The 26,826-nt window shown below is 32.9% G+C and overlaps 3 protein-coding genes across 11 annotated transcripts; all 3 read right to left on the bottom strand.

Annotated features, from left to right (window-relative positions):
- Positions 1 to 383: 383 nt before the first annotated feature.
- Positions 384 to 18,459, bottom strand: LOC133879870 (protein PIN-LIKES 3-like). 5 transcript variants are annotated; one of them, XM_062318669.1, is made up of 11 exons: positions 18,435 to 18,459; positions 5,021 to 5,199; positions 4,385 to 4,464; positions 4,143 to 4,267; positions 3,247 to 3,368; positions 2,724 to 2,960; positions 2,165 to 2,257; positions 1,992 to 2,092; positions 1,338 to 1,390; positions 1,047 to 1,232; positions 384 to 647 (listed from the first exon to the last, which is right to left on the bottom strand). In XM_062318669.1, exons 2-11 carry the CDS (start codon positions 5,153 to 5,155, stop codon positions 523 to 525), a joined length of 1,257 nt encoding a protein of 418 aa, XP_062174653.1. In that variant the 5' UTR covers positions 5,156 to 5,199; positions 18,435 to 18,459; the 3' UTR covers positions 384 to 522. The 5 variants fall into 5 exon arrangements, with proteins under 5 accessions (XP_062174653.1, XP_062174652.1, XP_062174651.1 ...); XM_062318668.1 differs by lacking the exon at positions 18,435 to 18,459 and adding an exon at positions 5,943 to 6,083; XM_062318667.1 differs by lacking the exon at positions 18,435 to 18,459 and adding an exon at positions 5,844 to 6,063.
- LOC133880302 (protein PIN-LIKES 3-like) lies at positions 13,006 to 18,349 on the bottom strand. The gene is made up of 11 exons (XM_062319239.1): positions 18,184 to 18,349; positions 17,591 to 17,769; positions 16,959 to 17,038; positions 16,741 to 16,865; positions 15,859 to 15,980; positions 15,300 to 15,539; positions 14,763 to 14,855; positions 14,590 to 14,690; positions 13,939 to 13,991; positions 13,655 to 13,840; positions 13,006 to 13,260 (listed from the first exon to the last, which is right to left on the bottom strand). The coding sequence occupies exons 2-11, from the start codon at positions 17,723 to 17,725 to the stop codon at positions 13,136 to 13,138; spliced, it is 1,260 nt and encodes a 419-aa protein (XP_062175223.1). The 5' UTR covers positions 17,726 to 17,769; positions 18,184 to 18,349; the 3' UTR covers positions 13,006 to 13,135.
- A 2,889-nt stretch (positions 18,460 to 21,348) lies between the features above and the next one.
- On the bottom strand, positions 21,349 to 23,845 carry LOC133879925 (uncharacterized). 5 transcript variants are annotated; one of them, XM_062318738.1, is made up of 5 exons: positions 23,682 to 23,845; positions 22,962 to 23,042; positions 22,704 to 22,879; positions 21,680 to 22,606; positions 21,349 to 21,595 (listed from the first exon to the last, which is right to left on the bottom strand). In XM_062318738.1, exons 2-5 carry the CDS (start codon positions 23,013 to 23,015, stop codon positions 21,493 to 21,495), a joined length of 1,260 nt encoding a protein of 419 aa, XP_062174722.1. In that variant the 5' UTR covers positions 23,016 to 23,042; positions 23,682 to 23,845; the 3' UTR covers positions 21,349 to 21,492. The 5 variants fall into 5 exon arrangements, with proteins under 5 accessions (XP_062174722.1, XP_062174724.1, XP_062174725.1 ...); XM_062318740.1 differs by having other exon boundaries at positions 22,962 to 23,038; positions 23,682 to 23,843; XM_062318741.1 differs by having other exon boundaries at positions 23,710 to 23,841.
- Positions 23,846 to 26,826: the final 2,981 nt, after the last annotated feature.

The following is a 26,826-nucleotide window of genomic DNA, read 5'->3' as shown; positions in this document are numbered from 1 at the left end:
CAAACCACAGGGACAAAAAATGCATTTATCCATTTTATTGTTATTCCTTTATTTGAAAGGTATAATTGTATTTTTATGTTGTTTATATATCTATCTGACGGAAAATACTAATAGTGGTCTCGATTTACAAATATTTGAAACGCGGGTCTCGATTTCGTTATATTAAAAACTGGGGTCTCAATATCAAAAAAACACGAAAGAATGAGGGAATTGTGACAAAATTTCCCTTAAAATTATAACAAAGTGAATTTTTCTTTGTTACTTAATAGGCTTAAGGCTGTTACTACTTCATGATGATCAATAGTATCAAGGAGCTAATGATAACTCATAATTTCAGAATTGGAAAAGAATTCAGAACCCATCATCTTGTAGATCCCTTTGAGTAGATCTAATAAAGAGTGTAAGCTCAGTATTATATTGCACTTTTGATGTTTTACAAAATTCCTCTCAAAATTTGACAGAAAAGTAACAAAAGAAGGCAAGCTTCTCATTGTAATTTGATCATTTATGCAAATAATCTGATTAAGCAACAACCAACATGAAGATAGTTGACCAGAGAGTTAGAGAGAATGCTGCCACAGCATAAGTCCATAGCATAATGACAGAGCATTCGCTCTGTCCAGTCTCAAGCAACTGAGAAATGGTACCTGCCAAAGTTCATGACTTACTGTTAGCAATGAAAAATATGCCTATAATTGCATTGTTGAGCAGATCAAAACCAAGTGTTTTCTGCAGCAAATCACAACCACAAATGGATATCCAAACATATTCACAATCTCTCCCACTCAAATACCCGACGTCCTTGTCAGAGCCTACCGCACGATGTAGTGCCTCATAGCACACGATATTATTAAGTTACTCTAATGCCATTAATCACGACCAAAGAAAAACGTTATTCCATCTGCTTTCTTACTCCAAAAGTTGAAACTCTCTATAATCACTTATAAAATTCAATCTCATCTAGTAAAAAATTAGTGTGAGACTATAAACCTAAATAGTTTCAAATAATTAAATAAAAATGAAAAAGAAAAAGTAATCATACATACCTACATTCATTGCAGGTGGAAGTGCATATTGAAGCATAAGTGTAAATTGAAATAATGAATCTGATTCCACCATGCCAAAACGGTGTGCAGCCTTAACAATTACAATACCCAGTGAAGGCAAGATTATGTATCGAATTGCGATAATCCCTAGGATGAGTAATGGACCTACTCCGGAGCTTTTGAGACCTGTTAAAAGATAATAGATAATTATATCTATGAAGTATTTGAAACCTTTCATGGACAATTCAGCCAACCTAAGGTATAAATATTAGAACCAGTGTTAAAAGCTACCTCTAAAAAGGTTTGCTCCAATAATCAGAGTCATACATGGTATTGCTGCCTCCCTGTAGAAGAGAAAGGAAACTAAAAGGATTTAATGCAAATTCCCAGATGAAAACCCAAGCTGGAAAGTGTATACAGAACACCAAATTGAAACTTGAATCCTTCATGTTTTCTGCCATGGCTTCTTAGAGTTGAGGGTTCATTTGAAGGCTTAATAGTAACTTTTAGGCTGTTTATAACTTGCTATGACAATCATATCAGCCAATACTACTACTGCTGACATATTCTTAAGACTGTGTGAGCAAGGAAGGACTATTGCTGCTAATTCTGCTGACACGTGTTAATAAGTTGCAAAAGGGTCGTAGGTCTAGCATTTTTTTCTTCTTATGCTTCTTAGTATAAATGAAATACTTTTAAGTGTGTTTGAGACAGAGAGAGGAAGGACTATTGTTGTTGAACATATATTTAATTGATTTATCTACATGAAACTGATGCATTGGTCTTCTTTATGGAGTGATTCGCACGCTTATTTCCAAAAAGGAAAAACATTAATAAACTTTCACATGTGGATATTAACACCAATTCAAGTTGCAAATGTAAGAATTTCGGAGTCTAGAATTATGAGCAGTAGTATCTATATTGAGGGTGGGGTTGGATTCATACCCTATCAAACTCACAGAACTGTAGATCACACGAAGAGGAGCATCATCACCAATCAGTACCTTTCGAATTGGAGAGACTAGTCCGACAAGAAACCCGATAATCTATAGAAGAACACTAAGCATCTTAATTTGGAGATCCCTATGTAGCATATAAATAATAATTAAGCAGCATACCACGGCAATTGTAGATGGTGCAAACAATTTTTTGAGGTCAATGTGCCCAATGAGCATCTTAAGTTGCAGGGTAGTCTTCTGCAGCAATGTAACCTGTCCAAAGAATCTTTAAAAGGTTATTTTATTCAAGGAGGAAATTGGAAGAGGAAAGAAAAAAGGAATAAGAAAAAGCTAAGTTGCCTTAACTTGAGCATAGTTATTAACTTGCTTAAGTGAAAGCTATACTTCTTGATTTACCAATATATCCCAACCATTAGTTACTCTGCTAGAACATTATTTTTCAATAAATGGTCTCATAAATGAGATGTCATTTTTACTGATGAAACATGTTATAGTTGAAGCTATGCTCTATATGACCTGCAAACTGCTACCCTGCTTCTTAGTGTCCACTCATCTTAATACAAGCATTTATTTGTTAACTGAGTATAGTGTTCTGTGTTCGGAATAGTTTTATTTACTTCTCATTGATTTTGTTGATCATGTTGAATGGAAATCAAACTTTGAGGCAAAAAAATCTTTTGAACATTATGGAAAGGAAACCACAACATATAGGAGAAACCTTTGCTTTTCCTTCTGATCCTGTAGACTGGGGTTCAACCTGATCCATATATTCCTCAGAGCTTGGGCAACCCTTTGAAGGAAGAAGAGCTTCTGTGTCAATCTCTGAATATAAATGTGAGGTTTCTCTAGAATTGTTATCCCTAATTGAAGAGCCATCTATAACAATTTCTTCAGTTTTGCTTGCAGATATCCGCATGATAGGATACGTAAAAGTCCATATATATATTGATCCTACCTGCATCATCAAAACAAGAAATAACAAAATGATCGAACTTAATCCGACATATTTTAAGAGCTATAAGACATACAAATTTAGCTAGCCCAGTTCAGAAGAGCCGGATTATTGATATAGTTTGCGACTGACATCTCATCCAAGAGGTGGCCTGTCAATTTGAGATGAACTAGCAAATGGGACATGTTATTGGAGGCACTAAGCAACATGTTATCATTCACATCAAGTTGGTCTTACTGTGACATGCATTCATTTTGGTGATTTTAAAGTGAGAACAATGGCCTATTACCGCCATAGAAAGTGCAGCATAAGCCTCTCCATCTGTAGAGCAAACAGAAGAATCTCCAAATGGACTATTTTCCTCCCCACAGACTGCTGGTATTATAATCAGAGGCAAGTTTCCTAGATTTCCTGCACATAACAATCTCCCCCTAAATACAAGATGGACAATTACCTTTCACTTATATATAAAGTGTTACCACCTAATGGGAAAAAGATGCAAGTGTAAAGCTTTGGAAAAACTAATTCTCAGAGTCAAGTACTTCCAGGAGGGCTGAACATTGGCAACGTCATAATTTGCTCCTACTTGTTAAATTATTGATTAAATGATTAAATTTACCTATTCTTATCAGCTTAAGCTTTTGGAATAAATGGTGATTTAACACTACTTGCATTTGATTTTGTATGACTATCCCAGTTTTATCTTTTAATTTTTTTTTAATGTGGGAAAACATATTCTTTGTACTTTCTGCTAATTTTTTGAGGTACATAGTAACATAGGGGGAAAGATAATCCTCCATAAAAATGTCAAATTAAGAATTATACATCTTGCTTAATTTGTATCTTATTTTAATTGAAAGAGTTTGAAAAAATTGTGCAACAAATTTGTGGCACTTGAAATCCAGATCTAACAAACATACTAAAGTGTTTAAGTGCTACACATGATCACATTTTCAAGGTTCAAGTTTCAACATAAATCAGTTCTAGGATATTGCATCTATTAGTAAGAGTGAAAAAAATTGAAAAAGAGAAGCCCTATACAATAACTACTAAGGTAGTCATTTTTAAGTCTTACCTCAGACTGATTATTAAAGAGAGTTTGTATTTTCCCAATTGGGATATTCTGTATGGCTAGAAAATATATATACCAATAAAGAGTGTATTCGAATTTGAATTTTTGTCTACCTGCGGAACAACAACCAATGACAAGGCCTCGCAGATGTTGAGGAGTTCTTGTGATTTTTATGAGTATCCATGCAAGGGCAGTGCCAATAAGGAATGTGAGAAGGATGTTCACTAGCATGAACCACCTATAGATTAACCAAAAGTTACCAAGTGAAAAGAAAAGCAAAAAAAAAAAAAAAAAAAAAAAAAATGAAGAAAGAGGGAGGGGAAGAACTTCAGAAGTATGGCAGAGCTGAACTCACAAGGTTGCCAAACTGTCTAATGTAATTGTATCAGACAGGTTGCTGAAAATAATTGAAGGACTGAACACAAAAAAGACCAACTACATAGAAGAAAGTACTGTTGTTAGTCTTTAATTTGCAGATCTTGGGAAGCTAACCAGGCTACATAATTTCAAAAATAGAAAAGAAGAAATAATACAACAGTATACAAGCCAATTAGCTATTAAGACATTTTGATCAATTTTTTACTCAGTAGAAGCAAACCATTAGAATTGAAAATCAGCATACATGGGGAGGAGAGATCGATCAAGCCTTCAAGAAGACTTGAGGCCATGTTATTGATATCACTGCCAATGGACATTACATGTAAGCTAGCCAGCATATTTTAACATTACAAATTTCATAGAAAAAAAAAAAAAAAAAAAAAAAAACCAATTTTTTCATGAAATTTTAATAACATTTTATGATGCAGCAGCTCATGAAAGTGCCATAAAAATTGGATGACCATATGGTTGATTGAAAGAGGCCGATATTTGGCATTCACCCTTGCATGATTACAATGAAATAACTCTATAGCTTAGTAGCCAACATGCTTGACATAAACAAAAGAACTTAAAGAACAAAAGGAAAACTGATCAGGAAGAAAATTTAACTCACTCTATTCAAATATGACCTTGCATTTGCCCCCAAGATATCTATACGCTCTGTTCCAAGCAATAAACCGACAGCAGTAATTAAGAGTATTTTCAGCACTGGCATCAATGCCACAATGAATAGATCCAGGAATCCCATTGCAAGCTTCTTCACTGAACTCAAAATGAACTTTTCCAATACTCCTAGCCAAGAACATGTCAAATAAGTGCTTCCAGATACAGTATAAAACAAATGGTTCAAGTTCTATGCAAGTAAACTTCAATTAGAATGCTTGGAAATGAAACATCACAGCTACAAGTACTAATGCGGAAAAGGCAAGCAAAAAAGAAAGATGCTTATGTTAGAATATATTCAGAATATACATATATTCTAAATGCTTAGAAAAAAAAAAAATTAAAAAATTAAAAAAATCAAATAAGAAATATCTATATCTAATATGAGAGTGATCAATAAAAGAATCAAACCCAGGAAAAACAAATTTTCCTCAGGAAAACCCAAAATTGAAGTGAAAAGGATATTCCAATTTGTGTTAAAAATACAAGTTAGAATTGCTATCAAATTGACTATTACGTGGTTCAAAATTTAGGTACTTCACTAATAAGGCTCATGCAAAAACACTTGCTCAACACAGTGACATGTTTTCTTCATCATTGAACTGTTCATCTGCTAAAAGAAGACAAACTCCACCCTACCATCTATCATGTCAACATTTGATTGCTTACAAGACATAGAACAGTAGGGAAGACTCAAAATATGATAACAGCCAAAGTTTTTTTTAGAAGGATTTTGCTCGTGTATTAATATAGTAAAGGAGTACTGGACTCACTGGACTCTGCAGAATATAGAAAGTTAATACAAAATGATTACACTCACTCCCATGCGAGCTCAAGCTTTAATGGACAAACAAAGGGTTTTCGTGTTTGACCATGGTCGGAGCTTGTAGTAGTAGTCGTTGTATACTTGTCTGATTGCTTTTCACTCGAAATTCCAACAGCAAATGCATGTTCTTCTTCTTCAACTGCCGTTCTCTTCCAACTACTTATTCTCTTCCGTTTTCAACATTTCAATGTTGCGTGATGCTTTTTATGTCCTCCAAACTACAACCGAATAATTTTCTTTAATCAATCTATTAAATAAGGATTAGAATGCTCTATAATTATAAACAAATTATGTAATTTAGGCTATTTTTAGACATTGAAACACTTAAAAAATGTTATCTATTAAAAATATGACATTATCGAGGCGGCCAGAAAGAATTTCTCTTCTAAAATGCTTTATTTTTCATTTTTGTAAAGACTTTTTTCTTCGTAAATCAAAAGACAATTTTTGATTCAAAACCTTTTTACAATACAGAGAGCAAGAATCTGATGAAATTAAACCAAATTCTCAACTGTAACATGTCACATTTTTAAAAGATAGTATTTTTTAAGTCTTTTGATGCTTAAAAACGACCAAAAATACATAATATGAAAATTTATAATTTTTTTTAAAAAAAATATAAAGAATCTTAATCCATTAAACGAATATACGTCTAAAATGCAAGTGATAATGACATACATTTATTATTTATAATTGACCACATCACATATATCGAAATTGGATTCCTCCACCACCCAGTTATAGTTTGGTGAAGTACAATTGGATTATTTGCTAACCACATTTTCTCTTTCAGTTTCCTTTTTTACACCAAAAAATGAAAAGAAAAGAGGTCAAAAGCATTAGCAAATAATTTTTATCGTGGAATACTTACTTTTTTTTTTTATTTAAAAAAAAAAGAGCTTAAAATTACTTTAACTTTTATTTCATGTTAAAAAAAACTTGAAAACACGTCATTGAACACCACCTTTTACCTTTCATATAATGGTATTAATATTGGATTAAGATTCTCTCAAATTATTTGTTTGAATTTGAACAAGTGATTGTGATTTGTGTGAGACCATTTATAAAATTTATATAATCAAATAAAAATAGAATTGTCCAACCATTTATCTAATCAGATAGATTTTATAAATAATCTCTTAATCACTTATTTAAATTATTTCAAATTTAAATAAATAATTTAAAAGGATGCGATTCATTAATATTACCATAATATTGTCAGTCTGGCTGTATTAGGCCCATAAAGTGGGCAGAAGAGAGTTTAATATAGAGTTGAATGCAATTGTTTCAAGCTGTCAGTCAAATGATCCCAATGCATTAGAATTAGATAAGCACCTTATCATGGAATAATTTACCCGTCCAAGGTTCGTCCAATTAGGCCTAGGCCAACATATTGACTACTAGCTCGTCCTACCTACCAGCCCTCCTCAAGCAATTTTTTTTTTTTTTTTTAAAAAAAAAAATTATATATATATATATATATTAGGCTTATTGGTTTCGGTTGATCGTTTAACCGAGTGTAGTAAGGATAAAGTTTTTCATCAAATTAAGTTGAAAGAAATTTCTTCAATTTAGTTTGTTGAATTGATATATGTCCAAGATGTATGTAATTTTCATGTGCATTTTTAATAAATCATGTAAAAATTATATACATTTTGGACACGTATTAATTTAATAGACTGAATTAAAAATAAAATAAAAATTCAAGAAACCCCCAATATTAATGTATGCATGAAGCAAACGCACTTGTTGATTATAAAATGTTATTGATGTATTTATTTCCTTTTGGTTAGGTTTGCTTACTCCTCTTTTTCTTTGTAGGTAAGAGCATTTGTATTAAACTCGGCATTTTAAACATTTCACCAAATTTCTCAAAAGCACCTTTGCATCAAGCTCTTCCCTTTCACCAAAATACTTCTTGTGATAATCCTTCTCTAGATTTAACGTCCAAAATCTTCATGCTATTATATTTTTTATTATTTTTCTCTTTCTCGTGCCTTTCTTCACCTTCTTCCACTGCAAATACAAGAAAAGAACAGATATCAATCTGTTCTTTTCTTCTTCATTTTTTTTTCTTTCTAATATTGTATGGCAGGGTTTTGCGAGGTCGAAACGGCGGCGTTGGAAGGGGAGGCGGGCATGGGGTTCTGAGAGGCTAAGAGGGCGTTCTCGCCGTTCTGGGTGTGGCGTTGGAAGAAATGTTGGATTCCAAACTTGGTGGGGTGGGGTTGATTGGTTCGGTTGGACTTCTTGGACGATGATGTGGAGGAAGAAGAAGAGTTGGGCTTTTTCCTCGGAGGCATTGTTGAAGCTGTGCGTTAGCACAGTAACAAGTCAAGAACCATGCAATTACTGAGCACAGAGAAGCATGGAGGGCTTTTATTCTTCCAATATGATTTCTCATTTGTAATTTTCCCGCCCATACTTTAGAAATTGGCTGTCTCTCTTTTTTTTTTTTGAGAGAGAGAGAGAGAGAACGGACGGCTTTCGATTTCAGTTGACAGTTTCAAACCATAATTAGACTTTCGTTTGGTTCGTGGGAGAAATCCATTTATTTGGTAGACTACCGTCTATTTATTGGAATAGTGGCTTTCAATTGAATGAGGCCTCTAATTGATAATTATATAATAAATATATATATTTTTTTAAAAAAAATTAAGTCTAAAAAAATACATTTTAAGGCTCTAATATGGTAAAAAATTAATAAAATACTCTTTAATTAAGGCCCTACTTAGTAATTGTACGATATAAGTTATTTCCAAAACAAATTTTAAGACTCTAATACGATAACAATTTAATAAATAGTTTCTAATTAAGGTCCTCAATCGCATTTGGATCCTTTCTAGTTCATTTAAATTGGAGAAGATCCTGTTAGTTTAAATAAAATGGCAAAATTGTCCAAAAAAAAATATAAAATGACCATTTTGCCTTGATTGTTATACTATCTAGCCTTCTCTAGTTCATTTGACTTCGAGATGATCTTTGTCCCCCTCAATCATAGTAAAAGTAATTCTAAATTGAAAGTCTCATTATTCATATTCAAAATAATAATAATAATAATAAAAGTTTATAAATTCTTGAAAAGTCCCACTTATTTACTCTTTTTAAAAGCCTCATTTTTATATTAATGAAATTAGTCCAACGTGCATAATTTTTTTCCAATGTTTATTTGAATTGAATGTTTAGAAAAATGACAAAAATTAGCTACAAACCGGTTTAATAAGTTGACAAGTGTCATAAAATATGTGACTTTTAATAGAATTTAACGGTACAATGTTAACTTCCCGTTTGTTTTGTTTTGTTTTTTTTTTTTTTTTTTTAAATATTTATTCTTTTAACCTAATTTATTTCTCAAATAAACCTGGCATTTAATTCTTCTAACCCCCTTCTTTTTTATTTTTTCCTTTGTTTTTCTTTCTTCTAACCCTTCTTCTTTGTTTTTGTTTTTTTCATGTTCTATTTCCAATTAATTAGCTTTCAAGTGATGAGCAAGAGTTTAGTTGTGAGATATATATAAATTTCTTTTTTCCAAGTTTTTTCTTCATAGCAGGATAGTGACGTTCTTTAACAACAAGTTTACTTGATGGTTCTTTTATGTTTATGAGTATTCCTGTTTTGTAAGCTAATTTTTGTCCTTTTCTTTCCAAGGTTTTTTTTTTTTTTTTTTTGTTCATGTGTTTGGCTTTCTTCTGGTGAGCAGGTTTATTTGTGAGGGATTTTATTTTATTTTATTTTTCCAGTTAGGACAGTCCAGCAGGTTTTTTTTCTTTTCTTTTCTTTTCTTTTTTTTTTTGTCCTAAAACAATTTTTTTTCCTTTTCTTTTTCTTCCCAGTTTTTTTTCCTAAACGGAACAATTTTTATCCTAATTTTTTTTTCCACCTTTTTCACGGAAAAGTTTTCGAAATAATGTGTTGTACCCATTTTTCGAAAACATTTTTATCCACAGTGTCAGCATCATATGTGGAATGCAGTCCAGCCATATGCTTGGTTTCAACTTGTGTTTGCTTCTTAGAAAATATTTTGTATAACAAAAAAGTTTTCATTTTGTTTCTTAATTGAAACTACAGTAAAATTTACATCATGTACTTGATGGTTCTTTTATATATGCTCATGACTCATGAGTATAAGGGGGTTAGGGAAAAAAAAAAAAAAAATGAAGAAGAAGGGGGTTAGAAGAATTAAAGGTTAAGTTTATTTTAGAGAAATATTAGGTTATAATAATAAAGGTTTTTTTTTTTTTTTAAAAAAAAAAAAATGAAAGTTAACACCGTTAAAATCTATTAAAAGTCACATGTGCATCTCACATGTTTTAGGATACTTGTCAATTTATTAAACCGGTTTGTAGTTAATTTTTGTCCTTAGAAAAATATAAAAAGTTTTCAAAGTGTATAAATTCTCATTGTTTGCTTTGTGCATAATAAATAGAATTACACAATCAGTAAGCTTCAATGTCCAACAATTTTTTCCCGCATTATGTTCTATTATAAATCAATATTTATATAACTTATTTTCATTTTTCTCTTTATTTTTTCTTTAAATCTTATTATTTAATGTCTTTGAATCAAGTGATAATTTATTGTATATCTCATAAGTAATAATATAAAGTTTTAAAATACATTTTACAAATAGAAGAAAGTGCTCTAATTGACATATTAAATAAAAAAAATATAGTATAAATATTAAAATAAATTTACTTTAATTAATAGTTAATATATAAGAAAATGAAATTACTTAAACTTGTTGCCTTACGCCTCAAAATTTATCGAGCCAGCCTTGAAGATGATTGCCTATTTCTTAAAAAAAAAAAGAAAGGAATAACTATTCCTATAGAAATATACTACATTTTCAATAAAAAGTCACTCATTATTTTATATTTTTTCTCTCTTTTTTTTGTTAAAAAAAAAAAGAAAATAAAAAGAAAAAGAAAAAAAGAAACCTATATGATACTGTGGCTAGTCGATGGGTGGTAGCCAGCCACATATGGAGCCAAGGGTGGTTGCACACTCCATGTGCATTTGGGGTGGCCTAGGCCACCTCCAAGTGTCTAGGTGGTCGGGCCCTCCATCAGTTTTTACGTTTTCTTCTTCTTCTTCTTCTTCTTTTTATTTTTCTTTTTTCTTTTTGAGTTTTTCTTTTAATTATTGTTATTATTTTTTTAAAAAAATAAATCATGTGAGGTGTTTTAGTTATTTTTATTCAATTCAAATTAAAATATATATGTTGTCACCAAATTAAATAGTAGAAATTACTATTACATTCCACTCTCTTATATTTACAATAATAACTATTTCATTTATTAATAGAATACTCAATCCTCAAACCAAACGATACCCTATAACTTTTGTTCCTATCATATTCTACGTATTAAAAGTTTTAAAAATATTATACGTTTACCATTACTCAAATATAAATTATATATATATGCGTGTGTGATTTTAGTTTGAGGCAAAACCCTATCCTTACCCCCGTCGTTTGATACATGATATGGTATTGAGTGGCGTAGATTTGACATGAAGGTAGGATCGGGACTCAGATAAAACAGTACCAAAAGGGGTATTTTCGTCTTTTGCTCTGCCAACAGTTGGTAATGTCGGAAATGTCACCAACTTCTTACACCGATGCACGATTCTTGGGTTGTTTGGCAACAAACACTCAATTCCCTTACTTTAGTTTCATTTTTTCAAAAAAAAAAAAAAAAAAATTTATAACATTTTAACTTTTTATAGCGTATTAATAATTTTTTATTACTATTCAGATAAAATAAATTAACTACAATATAATTTTTTTTTTTTTTTTTTTTTTTTTTTTTTTTTTTTTCACTTTTTCATGTAATTTCTTTATATTTTATATCATATCAATCACTTCTTACTACTACTAAAAAAAAAACCTAACTCAACAATCTTTACCAAACACACGATTGGACATTGCCATGCCAGTTACGGTTGTGGTTAGTAATGTCATAATAGTTGGGCCGAAATGAAGGTTTTGGGCCTATTAATTCTTTTCTTTTTGTTTTTGTTTTAAAATGATTATGAGCCCTTGCCCACTTGTTTGGGGCATTTGGGCCTAACTTTGTTATCTTTTCTGTCCTAATTTTAAACTTTTAAATGGTTTGAAAACTTTGATCAGTTTTGGGCCTCTAGCCCAATTTTAATTGTTTTATACTCTTCCATGATACAACCTCTGGCCCAGGTTTAATATTATGTGTAAAAAGATAAATTTTAAAGTTATAAATGCATTTTTTATTCATGTGGTTTGGGGTTTTAACAAATATCTTTTTGAGTTTTAAATAGTATTTAATCACTCCCTAAGGTAAGCAAAAAAGAAAAAATTGGTTTCTGCTGCCATAAAAGTTGAAAAAAATTCATTAAGATACTAAATAGGGTGTAACTGAACCACCCCATGGCCTTGGGGGTGGTCTGACCATCCCTTTGAGCATTTGAGGGTGGGTGAACCACCCCCGTAGTTATTGGGGGTGGTTTGACTACTCCTAAATGGCAAAAAAAAAAAAAAAAAAAAAAAAAAAAAATTGAAGGTGGTGGCTGAACCACTCCCAATGGGCAAATGGGTAGTTTGACTGTCCTGATTCGTGATAATATGGCACATAAATATATTTTGTTGACTTTTCTAATGGCCATGACTAATTTGTTCTGGTTTGCTTACTCCAGAGAGTGATTAATCACTATATAAAATTTAATGAGCTATTTATCAAAACTCCAAACCACATGGACCAAAAATGCATTTATCCATTTTATTGTTATTCTTTTATTTGAAGGGTATAATTGTATTTTTATGTTATTTCTATATCTATATGATGGAAAATACTAATAGTGGTCTCGATTTACAAATATTTGAAACGCGGGTCTCAATTTCATTATATTGAAAGCTGGGGTCTCAATATCAAAAAACACGAAAGAATGAGGAAATTGTGACAAAATTTCCCTTAAAATTATAACAAAGTGAATTTTTCTTTGTTACTTAATAGGCTTAAGGCTGTTACTACTTCATGATGATCAATAGTATCAAGGAGCTAATGATAACTCATAATTTCAGAATTGGAAAAGAATTCAGAACCCATCATCTTGTAGATCCATTTGAGTAGATCTAATAAAGAGTGTAAGCTCAGTATTATATTGCACTTTTGATGTTTTACAAAATTCCTCTAAAAATTTGACAGAAAAGTAACAAAAGAAGGTAAGCTTCTCATTGTAATTTGATCATTTATGCAAATAATCTGATTAAGCAACAACCAACATGAAGATAGTTGACCAGAGAGTTAGAGAGAATGCTGCCACAGCATAAGTCCATAGCATAATGACAGAGCATTCGCTCTGTCCAGTCTCAAGCAACTGAGAAATGGTACCTGCCAAAGTTCATGACTTACTGTTAGCAATGAAAAATATGCCTAAATTGCATTCTTGAGCAGATCAAAACCAAGTATTTTCTGCAGCAAATCACAACCACAAATGGATATCCAAACATATTCACAATCTCTCCTACTCAAATACCCGACGTCCTTGTCAGAGCCTACGTCACGTTGTAGTGCCTCATAGGACATGATATTATTAAGTTACTCTAATGCCATTAATCACGACCGAAGAAAAACGTTATTCCATTTGCGTTATTATTCTAAAGTTAGAACTCTCTAGAATCACTTATAAAGTTTAATCTCATCTAGTAAGAAACCAGTGTGAGACTTGAAACCTAAATAGTTTCAAATAATTAAATAAAAGAAAAGAAAAAGTAATCATACATACCTACATTCATTGCAGGTGGAAGTGCATATTGAAGCATAAGTGTAAACTGAAATAATGGATCTGATTCCACCATGCCAAAACGGTGTGCAGCCTTAACAATTACAATACCCAGTGAAGGCAAGATTATGTATCGAATTGCAATAATCCCTAGGATGAGTAATGGACCTACTCCGGAGCTTTTGAGACCTGTAAAAAGAAAATTATATCTATGAAGTATTTGAAACCTTTCATGGACAATTCAGCCAACCTAAGGTATAAATATTAGAACCAGTGTTAAAAGCTACCTCTAAAAAGGTTTGCTCCAATTATCAGAGTCATACATGGTATTGCTGCCTCCCTGTAGAAGAGAAAGGAAACTAAAAGGATTTAATGCAAATTCCCAGATGAAAACCCAAGCTGGAAAGTGTATACAGAACACCAAATTGAAACTTGAATCCTTCATGTTTTGCCATGGCTTCTTAGAGTTAAGGGTTCATTTGAAGGTTTAATAGTAACTTTTAGGCTGTTTATAACTTGCTATGACAATCATATCAACCAATACTACTACTGCTGACATATTCTTAAGACTGTGTGAGCAAGGAAGGACTATTGCTGATAATTCTGCTGACACGTGTTAATAAGTTGCAAAAGGGTTGTAGGTCTAGCATTTTTTTTTTCTTCTGCTTCTTAGTATAAATGAAATACTTTAAGGGTGTTTGAGAGAGAGAGAGGAAGGACTATTGTTGTTAAACATATATTTAATTGATTTATCTACATGAAACTGATGCATTGGTCTTCTTTATGGAGTGATTCGCACGTTTATTTCCAAAAAGGAAAAACATTAATAAACTTTCACATGTGGATATTAACACCAATTCAAGTTGCAAATGTAAGAATTTCAGAGTATAGAATTATGAGCAGTAGTATCTATATTGAGGGTGCTGTTGGATTCATACCCTATCAAACTCACAGAACTGTAGATCGCACGAAGAGGAGCATCATCACCAATCAGTACCTTTCGAATTGGAGAGACTAGTCCGACGATAAACCCGATAATCTACAGAAGAACACTAAGCATCTTAATTTGGAGATCCCTATGTAGCATATAAATAATAATGAAGCAGCATACCGCGGCAATTGTAGATGGTGCAAACAATTTTTTGAGGTCAATGTGCCCAATGAGCATCTTAAGTTGCAGCGTAGTTTTCTTCAGCAATGTAACCTGTCCAAAGAATCTTTAAAAGGTTATTTTATTCAAGGAGGAAATTGGAAGAAAAAGCTAAGTTGCCTTAACTTGAGCATAGTTATTAACTTGCTTAAGTGAAAGCTATGCTTCTTGATTTACCAATATATCCCAGCCATTAGTTACTCTGCTAGAACATTATTTTTCAATAAATGGTCTCATAAATGAGATGCCATTTTTTACTGATGAAACATGTTATAATTGAAGCTATGCTCTATATGACCTGCAAACTGCACCCTGCTTCTTAGTGTCCACTCATCTTAATACAAGCATTTATTTGTTAACTGAGTATAGTGTTCTGTATTAGGAATAGTTTTATTTACTTCTCATCGATTTTGTTGATCATGTTGAATGGAAATCAAACTTTGAGGCAAAATTTTTTTTGAACATTATGGAAAGGAAACCACAACATATACGAGAAACCTTTGCTTTTCCTTCTGATCCTGTAGACTGGGGTTCAACCTGATCCATGTATTCCTCAGAGCTTGGGCAAACCTTTGAAGGAAGAAGAGCTTCTGTGTCAATCTCTGAATATAAATGTGAGGTTTCTCTAGAATTGTTATCCCCAATTGAAGGGCCATCTATAACAATTTCTTCAGTTTTTTTGCTTGCAGATATCCGCATGATAGGATACGTAAAAGTCCATATATATATTGATCCTACCTGCATCATCAAAACAAGAAATAACAAAATGATCGAACTTAATCCGACATATTTTAAGAGCTATAAGACATACAAATTTAGCTAGCCTAGTTCAGAAGAGCCGAGTTATTGATATAGTTTGTGACTGACATCTCATCCAAGAAGTGTCCTGTCAATTTGAGATGAACTAGCAAATGGGACATGTTATTGGAGGCACTGAGCAACATCTTAACATTCACATCAAGTTGGTGTTAGAATATATGGAAAATATATTACAGTTGGTCTTACTGTGACATGCATTCATTTTGGTGATTTTAAAGTGAGAACAATGGCCTATTACCGCCATAGAAAGTGCAGCATAAGCCTCTCCATCTGTAGAGCAAACAGAAGAATCTCCAAATGGACTATTTTCCTCCTCACAGACTGCTGGTATTATAATCAGAAGCAAGATTCCTAAATTTCCTGCACATAACAATCTCCCCCTAAATACAAGATGGACAATTACCTTTCACTTATATATAAAGTGTTACCACCTAATGGGAAAAAGATACAAGTGTAAAGCTTTGGAAAAACTAATTCTCAGAGTCAAGTACTTCCAGGAGGGCTGAACATTGGCAACGTCATAATTTTGTTCCTACTTGTTAAATTATTGATTAAATGATTAAATTTACTTATTCTTATCAGCTTAAGCTTTTGGGATAAGTGGTGATTTAATACTACTTGCATTTGATTTTGTATGACCATCCCAATTTTGTCTTTTAATTTTTTTGTTTTAATTTTATGTGGGAAAACATATTCTTTGTACTTTCTGTAATTTTTGGAGGTACATAGTAACATAGGGGGAAAGACAATCCTCCATAAAAATGTCAAATTAAGAATTATACATCTTGCTTAATTCGTATCTTATTTTAATTGAAAGAGTTTGAAAAATTTGTGCAAAAAATTTGTACAAACATACTAATGTGTTTAACTACTATACATTATATCATTTTCAAGGTTCAAGTTTCAACATAAATCAGTTCTAGGATATTGCATCTATTAGTAAGAGTGAAAAAAATTGAAAAAGAGAAGCCCTATACTATAATTACTAAGGTAGTCATTTTAAGTCTTACCTCAGACTGATTATTAAAGAGAGTTTGTATTTTCCCAATTTGGATATTCTGTATGGCTAGAAAATATATACACCAATAAAGAGTTTATTCGAATTTGAATTTTTGTCTACCTGCGGAGCAACAACCAATGACAAGGCCTCGCAGATGTTGAGGAGTTCTTGTGATTTTTATGAGTATCCATGCAAGGGCAGTGCCAATAAGGAATGTGAGAAGGATGTTCACTAGCATGAACCACCTATAGATTAACCAAAAGTTACCAAGTGAAAAGAAAAGCAAAAAAAAAAGAGGGAAGGGAAGAACTTCAGAAGTATGGCAGAGCTGAACTCACAAGGTTGCCAAACTGTCTAATGTAATTGTATCAGACAGGTTGCAGAAAATAATTGAAGGACTGAACACAAAAAAGACCAACTACATAGAAGAAAGTACTGTTGTTAGTCCTTAATTTGCAGATCTTGGGAAGCTAACCCGGCTACATAATTTCAAAAATAGAAAAGAAGAAATAATACAACAGTATACAAGCCAATTAGCTATTAAGACAATTTGATCAATTTTTTACTTGGTAGAAGCAAACCATTAGAAATGAAGATCAGCATACATGGGGAGGAGAGATCGATCAAGCCTTCAAGAAGACCTTGAGGACATGTTATTAATATCACCGCCAATGGATGGACATTACAAGGAAGCTAGCCAGCATATTTTAACATTACAAATTTCAGAGGTAAAAAAAAAACCAATTTTTTCATGAAATTTTAATAACATTTTATGATGCAGCAGCTCATGAAAGTGCCATAAAAATTGGATGACCATATGGTTGATTGAAATAGGCCGATATTTGGCATTCACCCTTGCATGATTACAATGAAATGACTCTATAGCTTAGTAGCCAACATGCTTGACATAAACAAAAGAAGTTAAAGAACAAAAAGAAAACTGATCGATCAGGAAGAAAATTTAACTCACTCTATTCAAATCTGACCTTGCATTTGCCCCCAAGATATCTATACGCTCTGTTCCAAGCAATAAACCAACAGCGGTAATTAAGAGTATTTTCAGCACCGGCATCAATGCCACAATGAATAGATCCAGGAATCCCATTGCGAGCTTCTTCACCGTACTCAAAATGAACTTTTCTATTACTCCTAGCCAAGAACATGTCAAATAAGTGCTTTCAGATACAGTATAAAACAAATGGTTCAAGTTCTATGCAAGTAAACTTCAATTGGAATGCTGGGAAATGAAACATCACAGCTACAAGTACTAATGCGGAAAAGGCAAGCAAAAAAGAAAGATGCTTATGTTAGAATATATTCAGAATATACATATATTCTAAATGCATAGAAAAAAAAAATTAAAAAATTAAAAAAGCAAATAAGAAATATCTATATCTAATATGAGAGTCAATATAAGAATCAAACCCAGGAAAAATAAATTTTCCTCAAGAAAACCCAAAATTAAAGTGAAACGGATATTCCAATTTATGTTAAAAAATACAAGTTAGAATTGCTATCAAATTGACTATTATGTGGTTCAAAGTAAGGCTCATGCAAAAATACTTGCTCAACACAGTGACATGTTTTCTTCATCATTGAACTGTTCATCGGCTAAAAGAAGACAAACTCCACTCCACCATCTATCATGTCAACACTTGATTGCTTACAAGACATAGAACAGCAGGGAAGACTCCAAAATATGATAACAGCCAAAGTTTTTTTGGAAGGATTTTGCTCGTGTATTAATATAGTAAGGAGTGCACTCACTGGACTCTGCAGAATATAGAAAGTTAATACAAAATGATTACACTCGCTCCCATGCGAGCTCAAGCTTTAATGGAAAAACAAAGGTAGGAGCTTGTAATAGTAGTCGTTGTATACTTGTCTGAGAGGAATGCTAGGCATCCAGACACTTGTTTCCATAATTTAGTTTCAAACTGATGTGTCACAATCCCATAAGATCTATCATTTTGGGAAATGTGCCACAATCTCATAGGATTGTAACACATCAGTTTGGAACCAAATTCTGGAAAAAAGTGTTGGGATGTCTAGCATTTCTCCTTGTCTGAATGCTTTTCACTTGAAATTCCAACAGCAAATGCATGTTCTTCTTCCTCACCTGCCATTCTTTTCCAACTACTTATTCTCTTTCGTTTTCAACATTTTCACTGTTGCGTGATGCTTTTTATGTCCTCCTTCAAACTACAACCTCATAATTTTCTTTAATCCAATCTGTTAAATATGGATCAGAATCCTCTATGATTTTAAAAGAAATTGTAGACAAATTATGTAATTTAGGCTATTTTTAGACATTGAAACGCTTAAAAATGTTATTTATTAAAAATAAGACATTATCAAGGTAGCCAGAAAGAATTTCACTTTTAAAATAATTTATTTTTCATTTTTGTAAAGAGATTTTTTCTTCATAAATCAAAAACCAATTTTTAGCTCATAACCTTTTTACAATATAGAAAGTAAGAATCTAATGAAAATATACCAAATTCCCAATTGTAACATGTCACCTTTTTAACAGGTAGTATTTTTCAAGTATTTTGATGTTTAAAAACGGCCAAAGTTAAGTAATATGAGAATCAATGATTTTTTATTTTTTAAAATTATAAAGAATCTTAATCAATTAAATGATTACATGTCTAAAATGCACTTGACAATGACATACATTTTTAATTGACCACATCTATTTAAAGCACGTATCGAAATTGGATTCCTCCACCACCCAGTTATAGTTTGATGAAGTACAATTGGATTATTTGCTAACCACCTTTTCTCTTTCATTTTTTTTTTCTTAAAAAAAAAAAAAAAAAGTCAAAAGCATTAGCAAATAATTTTTATCGTGGAATACTTTTTTTTTAGAAAAAAAAAAACTTAAAATTACTTCAACTTTTATGTCACAAAAAAAAAAAAACCGAAAAACACGTTATTGAACACCACCTTTTATCTTTTATAAAATGGTATTAATATTAGATTAGTATCCTTTCAAATTATTTGTTTGAATTTGGATAGGCGACTGTGAAAGATCACTTATGAAACTTATCTGACTAAATAAAAATAAGATTATTTAATCACTTATCTGGTCAGATAAATTCAATAAGTAATATCTCTCGAACATTCGTATAAATTATCTTAAATTTAAATAAATAATTTGAAAGGACATCCATTAATATGACTGTAATATTGTCGGTCTGGCTGTATTAGGCCCATAAAAGCAGAAGAGAATTTAATATAGAGTTGAATGCACATTGTTTCAAGCTGTCAGTCAAATGATCCCAATACACTGGAATTAGATTTAAGCACTTTATCATGGAATAATTTACCTGTCCAAGACTCCAAGGTTCGTCCAATTAGCTAGGCTTAGGCCAACATATTGACTACTAGCTCATCGTGCCTGCAGGTCCTTTTCTTAATCTCTATTTTTTTTTTTAATTATTATTATTTTAGGCTTATCAGTTTCGGTTGATCGTTTAACTAAGTGTAGTAAGGACAAAGTTTTCCACCAAATTAAGTTGAAAGAAATTTCCTCAATTCAGTTGATTGAATTGATATGTGTCCAAAATATATATAATTTTCATGTACATTTTTAATAAAGCACGTAAAAAGTATAAACATTTTGAATACATGCCAATTTAATTGACTGAATTAAAAATAAAATAAAAAATTGAAGAAACCCTCAATATTAATGTAGAGACCTGATTGGTGCACAACAGTTGTACACTTTTGTAGAGACATGAGTGGGACTCATGTGGTGGGTCTCACCACATGGGTCCCACCCCATATCTCTAGAAACTTGTACAACAGTTGTGCAAGGCTTTAAAGACATGGAGTAAGTCCCATGTGGTAAATTCTACCACATGGATCTCACGTGAGACTCACCCCTTATTTCTAGAATGGTGCATAACTAACTCATATTTTCCATTAATGTATGCACGAAGCAACACACTTGTTGGCTATGAAATGTTATTGCTGTATTTATTTATTTATTTCCTTTTGGTAAGGTTTGCTTACTCCCCTTTTTGGTTGTATGTAAGGCACAAGACATGAGGCAATTAAGCATCCAAGGGTGAATATGCAGCCACATCACTCAACCACAAAATAAACTAACGTCTTTGCATTAAACAGTTGCAGTCAGGTACCTTTTTTTGAAATCACCTAATCTCTCAAGTAATGATTCCTGCACAATAAATATACATACTTTATACAACAATATTGACGTGAAAATGATTTTTACAATAAAAAAAGAGTAATATTTCCTGCACAATAAAAAAGAAAAAAAAAATCATTTCCACATCAATGTTGTTGTATAAAGTGTGTACATTTATTGTGTAGGAAACATTACTCATCTCTCTCTATCCTAATTGCAATAATGTTGTTGCCTAGAAGTTGATGAGAAATGATTCATTTCCTCCTCTTTCCTTATTTCATCTACCCATTTTTTAAAATTACTATTAGATATGTAGGCCACAGATTTAGTAGTGATTTTCAAAAGTAAGAGAATGGGAGAAAGATAGGAAGATGATGTAGGGTATAGTATAGCACATCTCGAGAAACAAAAAAAAAGGGGGAGCAAATGGAAGAATTTTCAATGGAAGAACCTCAAAGCTCTGATTATGTCCTAGTTTTAGACTTTTAGTGTTGTTCTCACGAGATTTCAAATAAATTCAGACATGATTATGGATTTATGGGATTCTCTGAATAAGAAAATTAAGCACACACTAGTTGGAATCATATAGTAATATTAACAAGAGCACAACTTCAATAAGTTCTACTCCAAGTCCATTTCCTTCACAAACCAATTGGAACAATACAGGGAAAACACATACAGACACCTGAAAATACCAAGTGAGAAAGATGTCCAAACTATCTTGCACTGAAAACAGGTTCTGCATCCGTGGTTGGTTGTGTTCTTCGAGTGTATTTTAGGAGCAAACCTTCCGAAGAAAGACCAGGTACATTCAGATCCCTGAAAAATAGAGTAAATTAAAGCTGACTTGTGAAACCAAGAGTACACTGAGAGGAAAATGATGATAAGAAAACGAAATCAAACCTGATGTATGGCTGTAAATCCTTCGACTCCCATTTCGGCCGCTCTCTGAAAAGGATGGAGAATCGCTCGGCCGGTGAAGATGGCAGAGAAGACACGCTAAAGGGACGAACCCAGGTCTCGACTCCAAGCCTCTCTGTCAAAATTTCACCTTCCAACATGTCAAAGCTTGGTCGCATCCCTTCCGGAATCTTTTGCAGCCACTCCGCCATGAAAATATCAGTTTTCCTCTTCCCTTCTTTCAGAATTTCTTTTGCAAAATGCACACATACCCGCCTCTCATCCAACCTCCACACATGGCTGCCCACACTCTCATCCACCTTACTACCATATACATTCAAACAATGCCGTGCAAGTTTTTGAGGAAACCCATCAGATTCCAGCACACCCACTACTTCATCCTCATTAAGTGCATCAAGTGACCAATCATTTAACACTGAATTATCTAAAAGCATCCTCAGAATTGTATCCATGTACTTCTCATCGACAATTCTCCAATAACTACCAATCTCCACCGCTGAAAGAGCCTGTAATCCAGACCTTAATTCATCATCACTAGCTTGAACCTCTTCAACAAGATCGTCCCATTTATACAGCCCTCTATTACTTTTCTCCATCTCCTCCAAATCCTCCATTTCATTCTCTTCCCCAAACCTGTAAGGATTCGCAGAGAGAAGCAATTTAAGTTTGTCAAGTCTTGGAGCAACTTCCACAAGCTCCATGCTACCAGGTGCAACTTTGATGACAGACACAACTTCTCGTTCGTCACGATCTTTCCCATCACTATCTAAAGGATTTTCACAAAATTCTGATTGATCTGAAGGGGGTATAAGCAATACTGAATTGGAAGTCCCAACAAACTTCACAGCATAAGTTTTTGACCCAGTGCAGAGAACTGCATCTTCATCAGGCTGTCCTCTTAAGGTTATCCTGGAAAAGGACATCTTAGATTACATTGAATGTGCAACAAGTTGGAAAACAGAGAGACTAACAAGTAACCCAGATTTAAATTAAAGCTATAGCTTGCCTTTGTTGTAGAACATCTGGGAGAAGTTTCTCATCAAGCTCAAGGAGGATCAGATCATCATGAGGACCAAAGAGAGGGTGATAGGCAATAGAAATTGAAGAGCTGGGTTGGAGATTTAGAACTGCTTCTGCTCCTCTACGACCTAGCTGTGGTTGCTCCATCCTTTCTCTCTCTCTATAATGATTCGTAACAACAGAGTGAGATATGTGGTAAAACATTCACACAATACTCAATTCTGGAGCCAAAATCATCAACAACCTTTCTTGGATAGCTTACTGATGGTTGCACTGTGACACTGTGTTCATAGTGCATGATAGTGTCATTCAACTACGTTCCTATCTACAATCAAATTTAAACATACAAAAATTAAAGCGATTAAAACAACCATACTTGGCGTAGTCCTATGATATTAAACCTCACCAGAAAAAAAAAAAAAAAAAAAAAAAAAAAAAAAAAAATCCAGATATCAATGAATCACCACTGCTGAGGCAATTGCAATCCAAACCACCCACCCAATTCAATCTCCTTTAAACATATACTATTCAACTGCTGAGATAAAATACATGCCTGTAAAAGCCCAATACATATAAAATCACGATAATAATTGGCTATGTAAATACTTTTCACTCAACAGTATACCAAACTGTAGGAATAATTTTCAAAAGAGATTCATAGTTCTCTGGTTTTACGCGATTTGGGTTCTTTATGGAGTTTGGTAGCTTAGAAAACTATCCTAAAGAGAAATTAACATTTTTTAACCTTATCTCCGATTTTGTAGTTTTTGGTTTCAAGAAAGCTAAGATCTCGCATAACCAAAGCCAAAAAAATTCAAATTTCTTCGTATTGTTTTCTCTATGGGTTTTGCAGCAGTTTCTCGGCAACCAAACAGTGCGTTGAGAAATTATATTTTAAATAAATGAATAATTTTAAAGATAATATTTGAATCGGAGAAGAGAATAACAACAAGTGTGAACTTACATTGATAACTCTGCCCAGTGTCACTTACAGTTTCAGAGATTTGCCGAAGAACGTCGCCGTTTTGGATGCTTTGGCCGGTGAGGGTTTCAGAGAGTGCTAGGGGCAGAGAAAAGAGAAGCAACACTTTTCTTTACGTTTTAAAAACGCCGCCGTTTCCGCAAGTTCACATTTTGGCGGACTTTTCTAATTCTACTTCTCCCGCCACATAAAAAAACGGGAGCTAACGTGGCAACACGGGCGGGTGGGTCGGGTCCAGTTGTAGTCCAATTTAGCTGATCAATTTTTCCATTTGGCCCAGTTGGTTATTTTCTAGGGCATTGATTCATGAGATTTGATTGTTGCACTACAAGCCTACAACATGGGCACAACAACTCCTCACACGAGGGTGAGCCCTACACAGCTTGTAGTGCAAGTGACATTTTCCTTATTCATTCACAACTCCTACACAACTGTTGCATAACCCCAAGACACATTGAGGTTGTGCAATAGTTGGGTGGAGGTTGTAATTTTAACATTTTCCTATGTTTTATTGGGACATGATTCATTCATAACAGTTATGCAGGATTCAAGATATATGAGTGGGTCTCATATGGGACCCACTCCATGTCTCTTGCCACTTGCACAAGAGACATTTCTGATTTCTATTTGATCTGAATTGTTTTTTCTATTTGGACTGCTACGTTATACTCACGTTTTGTGCAAGCGGACACCTCAATTTATCCGGCTCACCCTTACATGACGTATCCATCCCCAATGAACTGGAAAACTATTAAATCAGTCTATGTGGTTACACCGATTTGTAAAATGTTCCCTGTAATAAGAAAAATATCAAATAGGTTCTGTGCCTAACTTTTGTCCCCTTTTCTTTTTTTCTTTTTATTACAAAAACGTTAAATGCTATGTCATTACCAATCAAATCATGATCAATCACATGTGCTATCCATAAAAATATATATATATATATATATATTACAAGTGCCGGTAATTCTAAAAATTTGTCGACGCGCAGTAGACTTATGCATCGACTTTTGCTTTTCCCGATCGACACCTTGTTTGCCGGTGTTGTATGTATGAAAATGAAATAGGATTCCCAAATACCATTACCAAATCACTGTTGCTAGCTAATAGCTATGACTTGAATATCATGGATATTATCAGGTTAAGCAGATGGCCGGGTTACAACTTAAAAATATTACACCTTCAAGTTTGGGGGGGGGGGCCTGGTGGAAAGTGTGACCCTTAAAATATTTTGTTCTTCCAATTATCTTGGAGGAATAAGTTGGACGGTTATTTGGCACATGAAATGCATGGTACTGTGAAAGTGTTTTTTGTTTTTGTTTTTCCTTTGGTTTAGCATTCTTGTGTTTCTCTTTGTTTGGAATTTAAAGCATTAGAATCCCGGCCATGAGTACTAAAGCAATGATGTCAACACGTAATTAAACAGTTATCCCACCAATTAATTGTTTGACCATTTCTTTTACATTAATGTTAACCAATTGTTCATTCCAATGGAAAAACGTTTATTATATATATGTTGTGTGTTGTTTCACTTCTAACACTAGGAAAATGTATTTGTTTCAAAGCTCATATCTCCCATCAGTCGTTTTAAGCCAGAATTAGGCGAATTTTCAGCAGTGGAAAAGCTGGGTTTAGGCACCGAGAAGCATATAATTAAGTGCTTTATTAAAAAAGGCTGAAGAAGTGTTGCCGGCTAGCAAGGAAGTTTCCCTAGCTTGCTTGTTCAAAAAGGCTAAAGATTAAGAGTTAAAGGCTATAAGCTTTAGAATTTGTTTGGGATTGTGTTGAGGTGCTTAAAGGGTGCTATAATTTTAATATATAAAAAGTTGTGTTAAGCAAAAATATTGTGTATATTTAGTAAAAACCTTGAAAAAAACTTTTCTTTTTTGTTTAAAAAAAATTAAAAGAAGCTCAAAACTGCATTTTGGAGAAGCTTTTTCTAAAAACTCTTTCAGGAATATTTATCTACATACAAAAACTCTATTTTTCAACACAATCCTAAACATCTTAGTCCTTTCGCTTAAAAGTGATACCAGCTATTTACAAATCCTAGTAAAAAAGATTAAGGTAATTAGTTGTAACTTGTAAGCACTTAGGTAAGTTATCTTTCGTCTTTATATATAGTACTCCACTCTTCTATAAAAGTGTGTTTGTTTAAGTCATTTGAAGGCATTGATATTGCAAGATAAGACTTTTAGTCTTGTAAAAATTAAAAATCATACACATTGTTCACTTCTCTTTAGCATTTTGTAATTGGTATTCTTTGTTTATATAAAAACACATTCAAGGAAATAAAACCTTATCTTTTGAGTTGGTGAAAAATGCATACATATAAAAGTGTAGTGTCTATAGGAATATTACAGCTTTGATTATCCTATAAATTAACGTGACAATCTATGTAAAATTTATTATGTCAGCTACCAATATAGACTGCTACGTAAGTAATAAGTAATAATTTATATGACACTTATTACGTTTACAAAATGTACATAATAGTTAGTCACTAAAATGTAGACGGCCGAGAACAATTTTTAATTGTTACACAAAACCATTTTTTCATAAAAGTGGCGAGACAAACGCATCCTGAGAAGTTAAAGGCGTGTTTAGAATGAGCCCTTTATCTAAGGCTTCGATGCATGCCGTATGTTGTTGGAATTCTCAATTGCCTGCCACGGCTACTACACAAAACAAACAAAAATCTGATGACTTATACTGCCGTGAGTAAAAGCAACCAATCAATTATGAGGACCAGCAAAGGCCGGTAAGAATAGTAAATATTGCAGGTATTGGGTTGTAAAGAAAAAAAAGAAAAAAAAAAATTATATATATATACTAGGTGAACATTGCGGTACGTGAAGGTTAACAGGGATGCAACGGTGGATAAAGAGAAAATAAATATGAGTATTTGTGTGATTGTGAGAGGCCATGAGAGGTACGGTATTGACAACCTTACTAGCTCTTTCATTGTACATCATTGATTCGACTACTTTAGAAACTACGACAGCTTTAAGGGGAGCAATTTTTGCCCCGGAGCCGTGGAGACATCAAAAGGTGGAAGATTGTGCAAGCATTGAAAAAAGAAGGGAAGAGTTGGTGCAGATATGGCCAATCGACTGAAGATGCTAGA

Source organism: Alnus glutinosa, chromosome 10, assembly GCF_958979055.1.
Source record: "Alnus glutinosa chromosome 10, dhAlnGlut1.1, whole genome shotgun sequence".
Lineage (NCBI taxonomy): Eukaryota > Viridiplantae > Streptophyta > Magnoliopsida > Fagales > Betulaceae > Alnus > Alnus glutinosa.
The sequence above is the reverse complement of the archived record's forward strand: the minus strand, read 5'-3'. Positions and strand labels throughout refer to the sequence as shown.

Excerpts from the sequence above, each read along its gene's own strand:
- LOC133879870 (XM_062318665.1), bottom strand. Across the intron at positions 4,465-5,020 it reads CAAGGTCATATTTGAATAGA|TTGGTCTTTTTTGTGTTCAG; the intron begins GTGAGTTAAATT and ends TCTTCTATGTAG. Across the intron at positions 2,961-3,246 it reads ATGCTGCACTTTCTATGGCG|GTAGGATCAATATATATATG; the intron begins GTAATAGGCCAT and ends TTGATGATGCAG.
- LOC133880302 (XM_062319239.1), bottom strand. The coding sequence starts at position 17,725 with ATGGGATTCCTGGATCTATTCATTGTGGCATTGATGCCGGTGCTGAAA. Across the intron at positions 17,039-17,590 it reads CAAGGTCAGATTTGAATAGA|TTGGTCTTTTTTGTGTTCAG; the intron begins GTGAGTTAAATT and ends TCTTCTATGTAG. Across the intron at positions 15,540-15,858 it reads ATGCTGCACTTTCTATGGCG|GTAGGATCAATATATATATG; the intron begins GTAATAGGCCAT and ends TTGATGATGCAG.
- LOC133879925 (XM_062318738.1), bottom strand. The coding sequence starts at position 23,015 with ATGCACTATGAACACAGTGTCACAGTGCAACCATCAGTAAGCTATCCA. Across the intron at positions 22,607-22,703 it reads CCAGATGTTCTACAACAAAG|GATAACCTTAAGAGGACAGC; the intron begins GCAAGCTATAGC and ends GTCCTTTTCCAG. Across the intron at positions 21,596-21,679 it reads GATTTACAGCCATACATCAG|GGATCTGAATGTACCTGGTC; the intron begins GTTTGATTTCGT and ends TCTATTTTTCAG.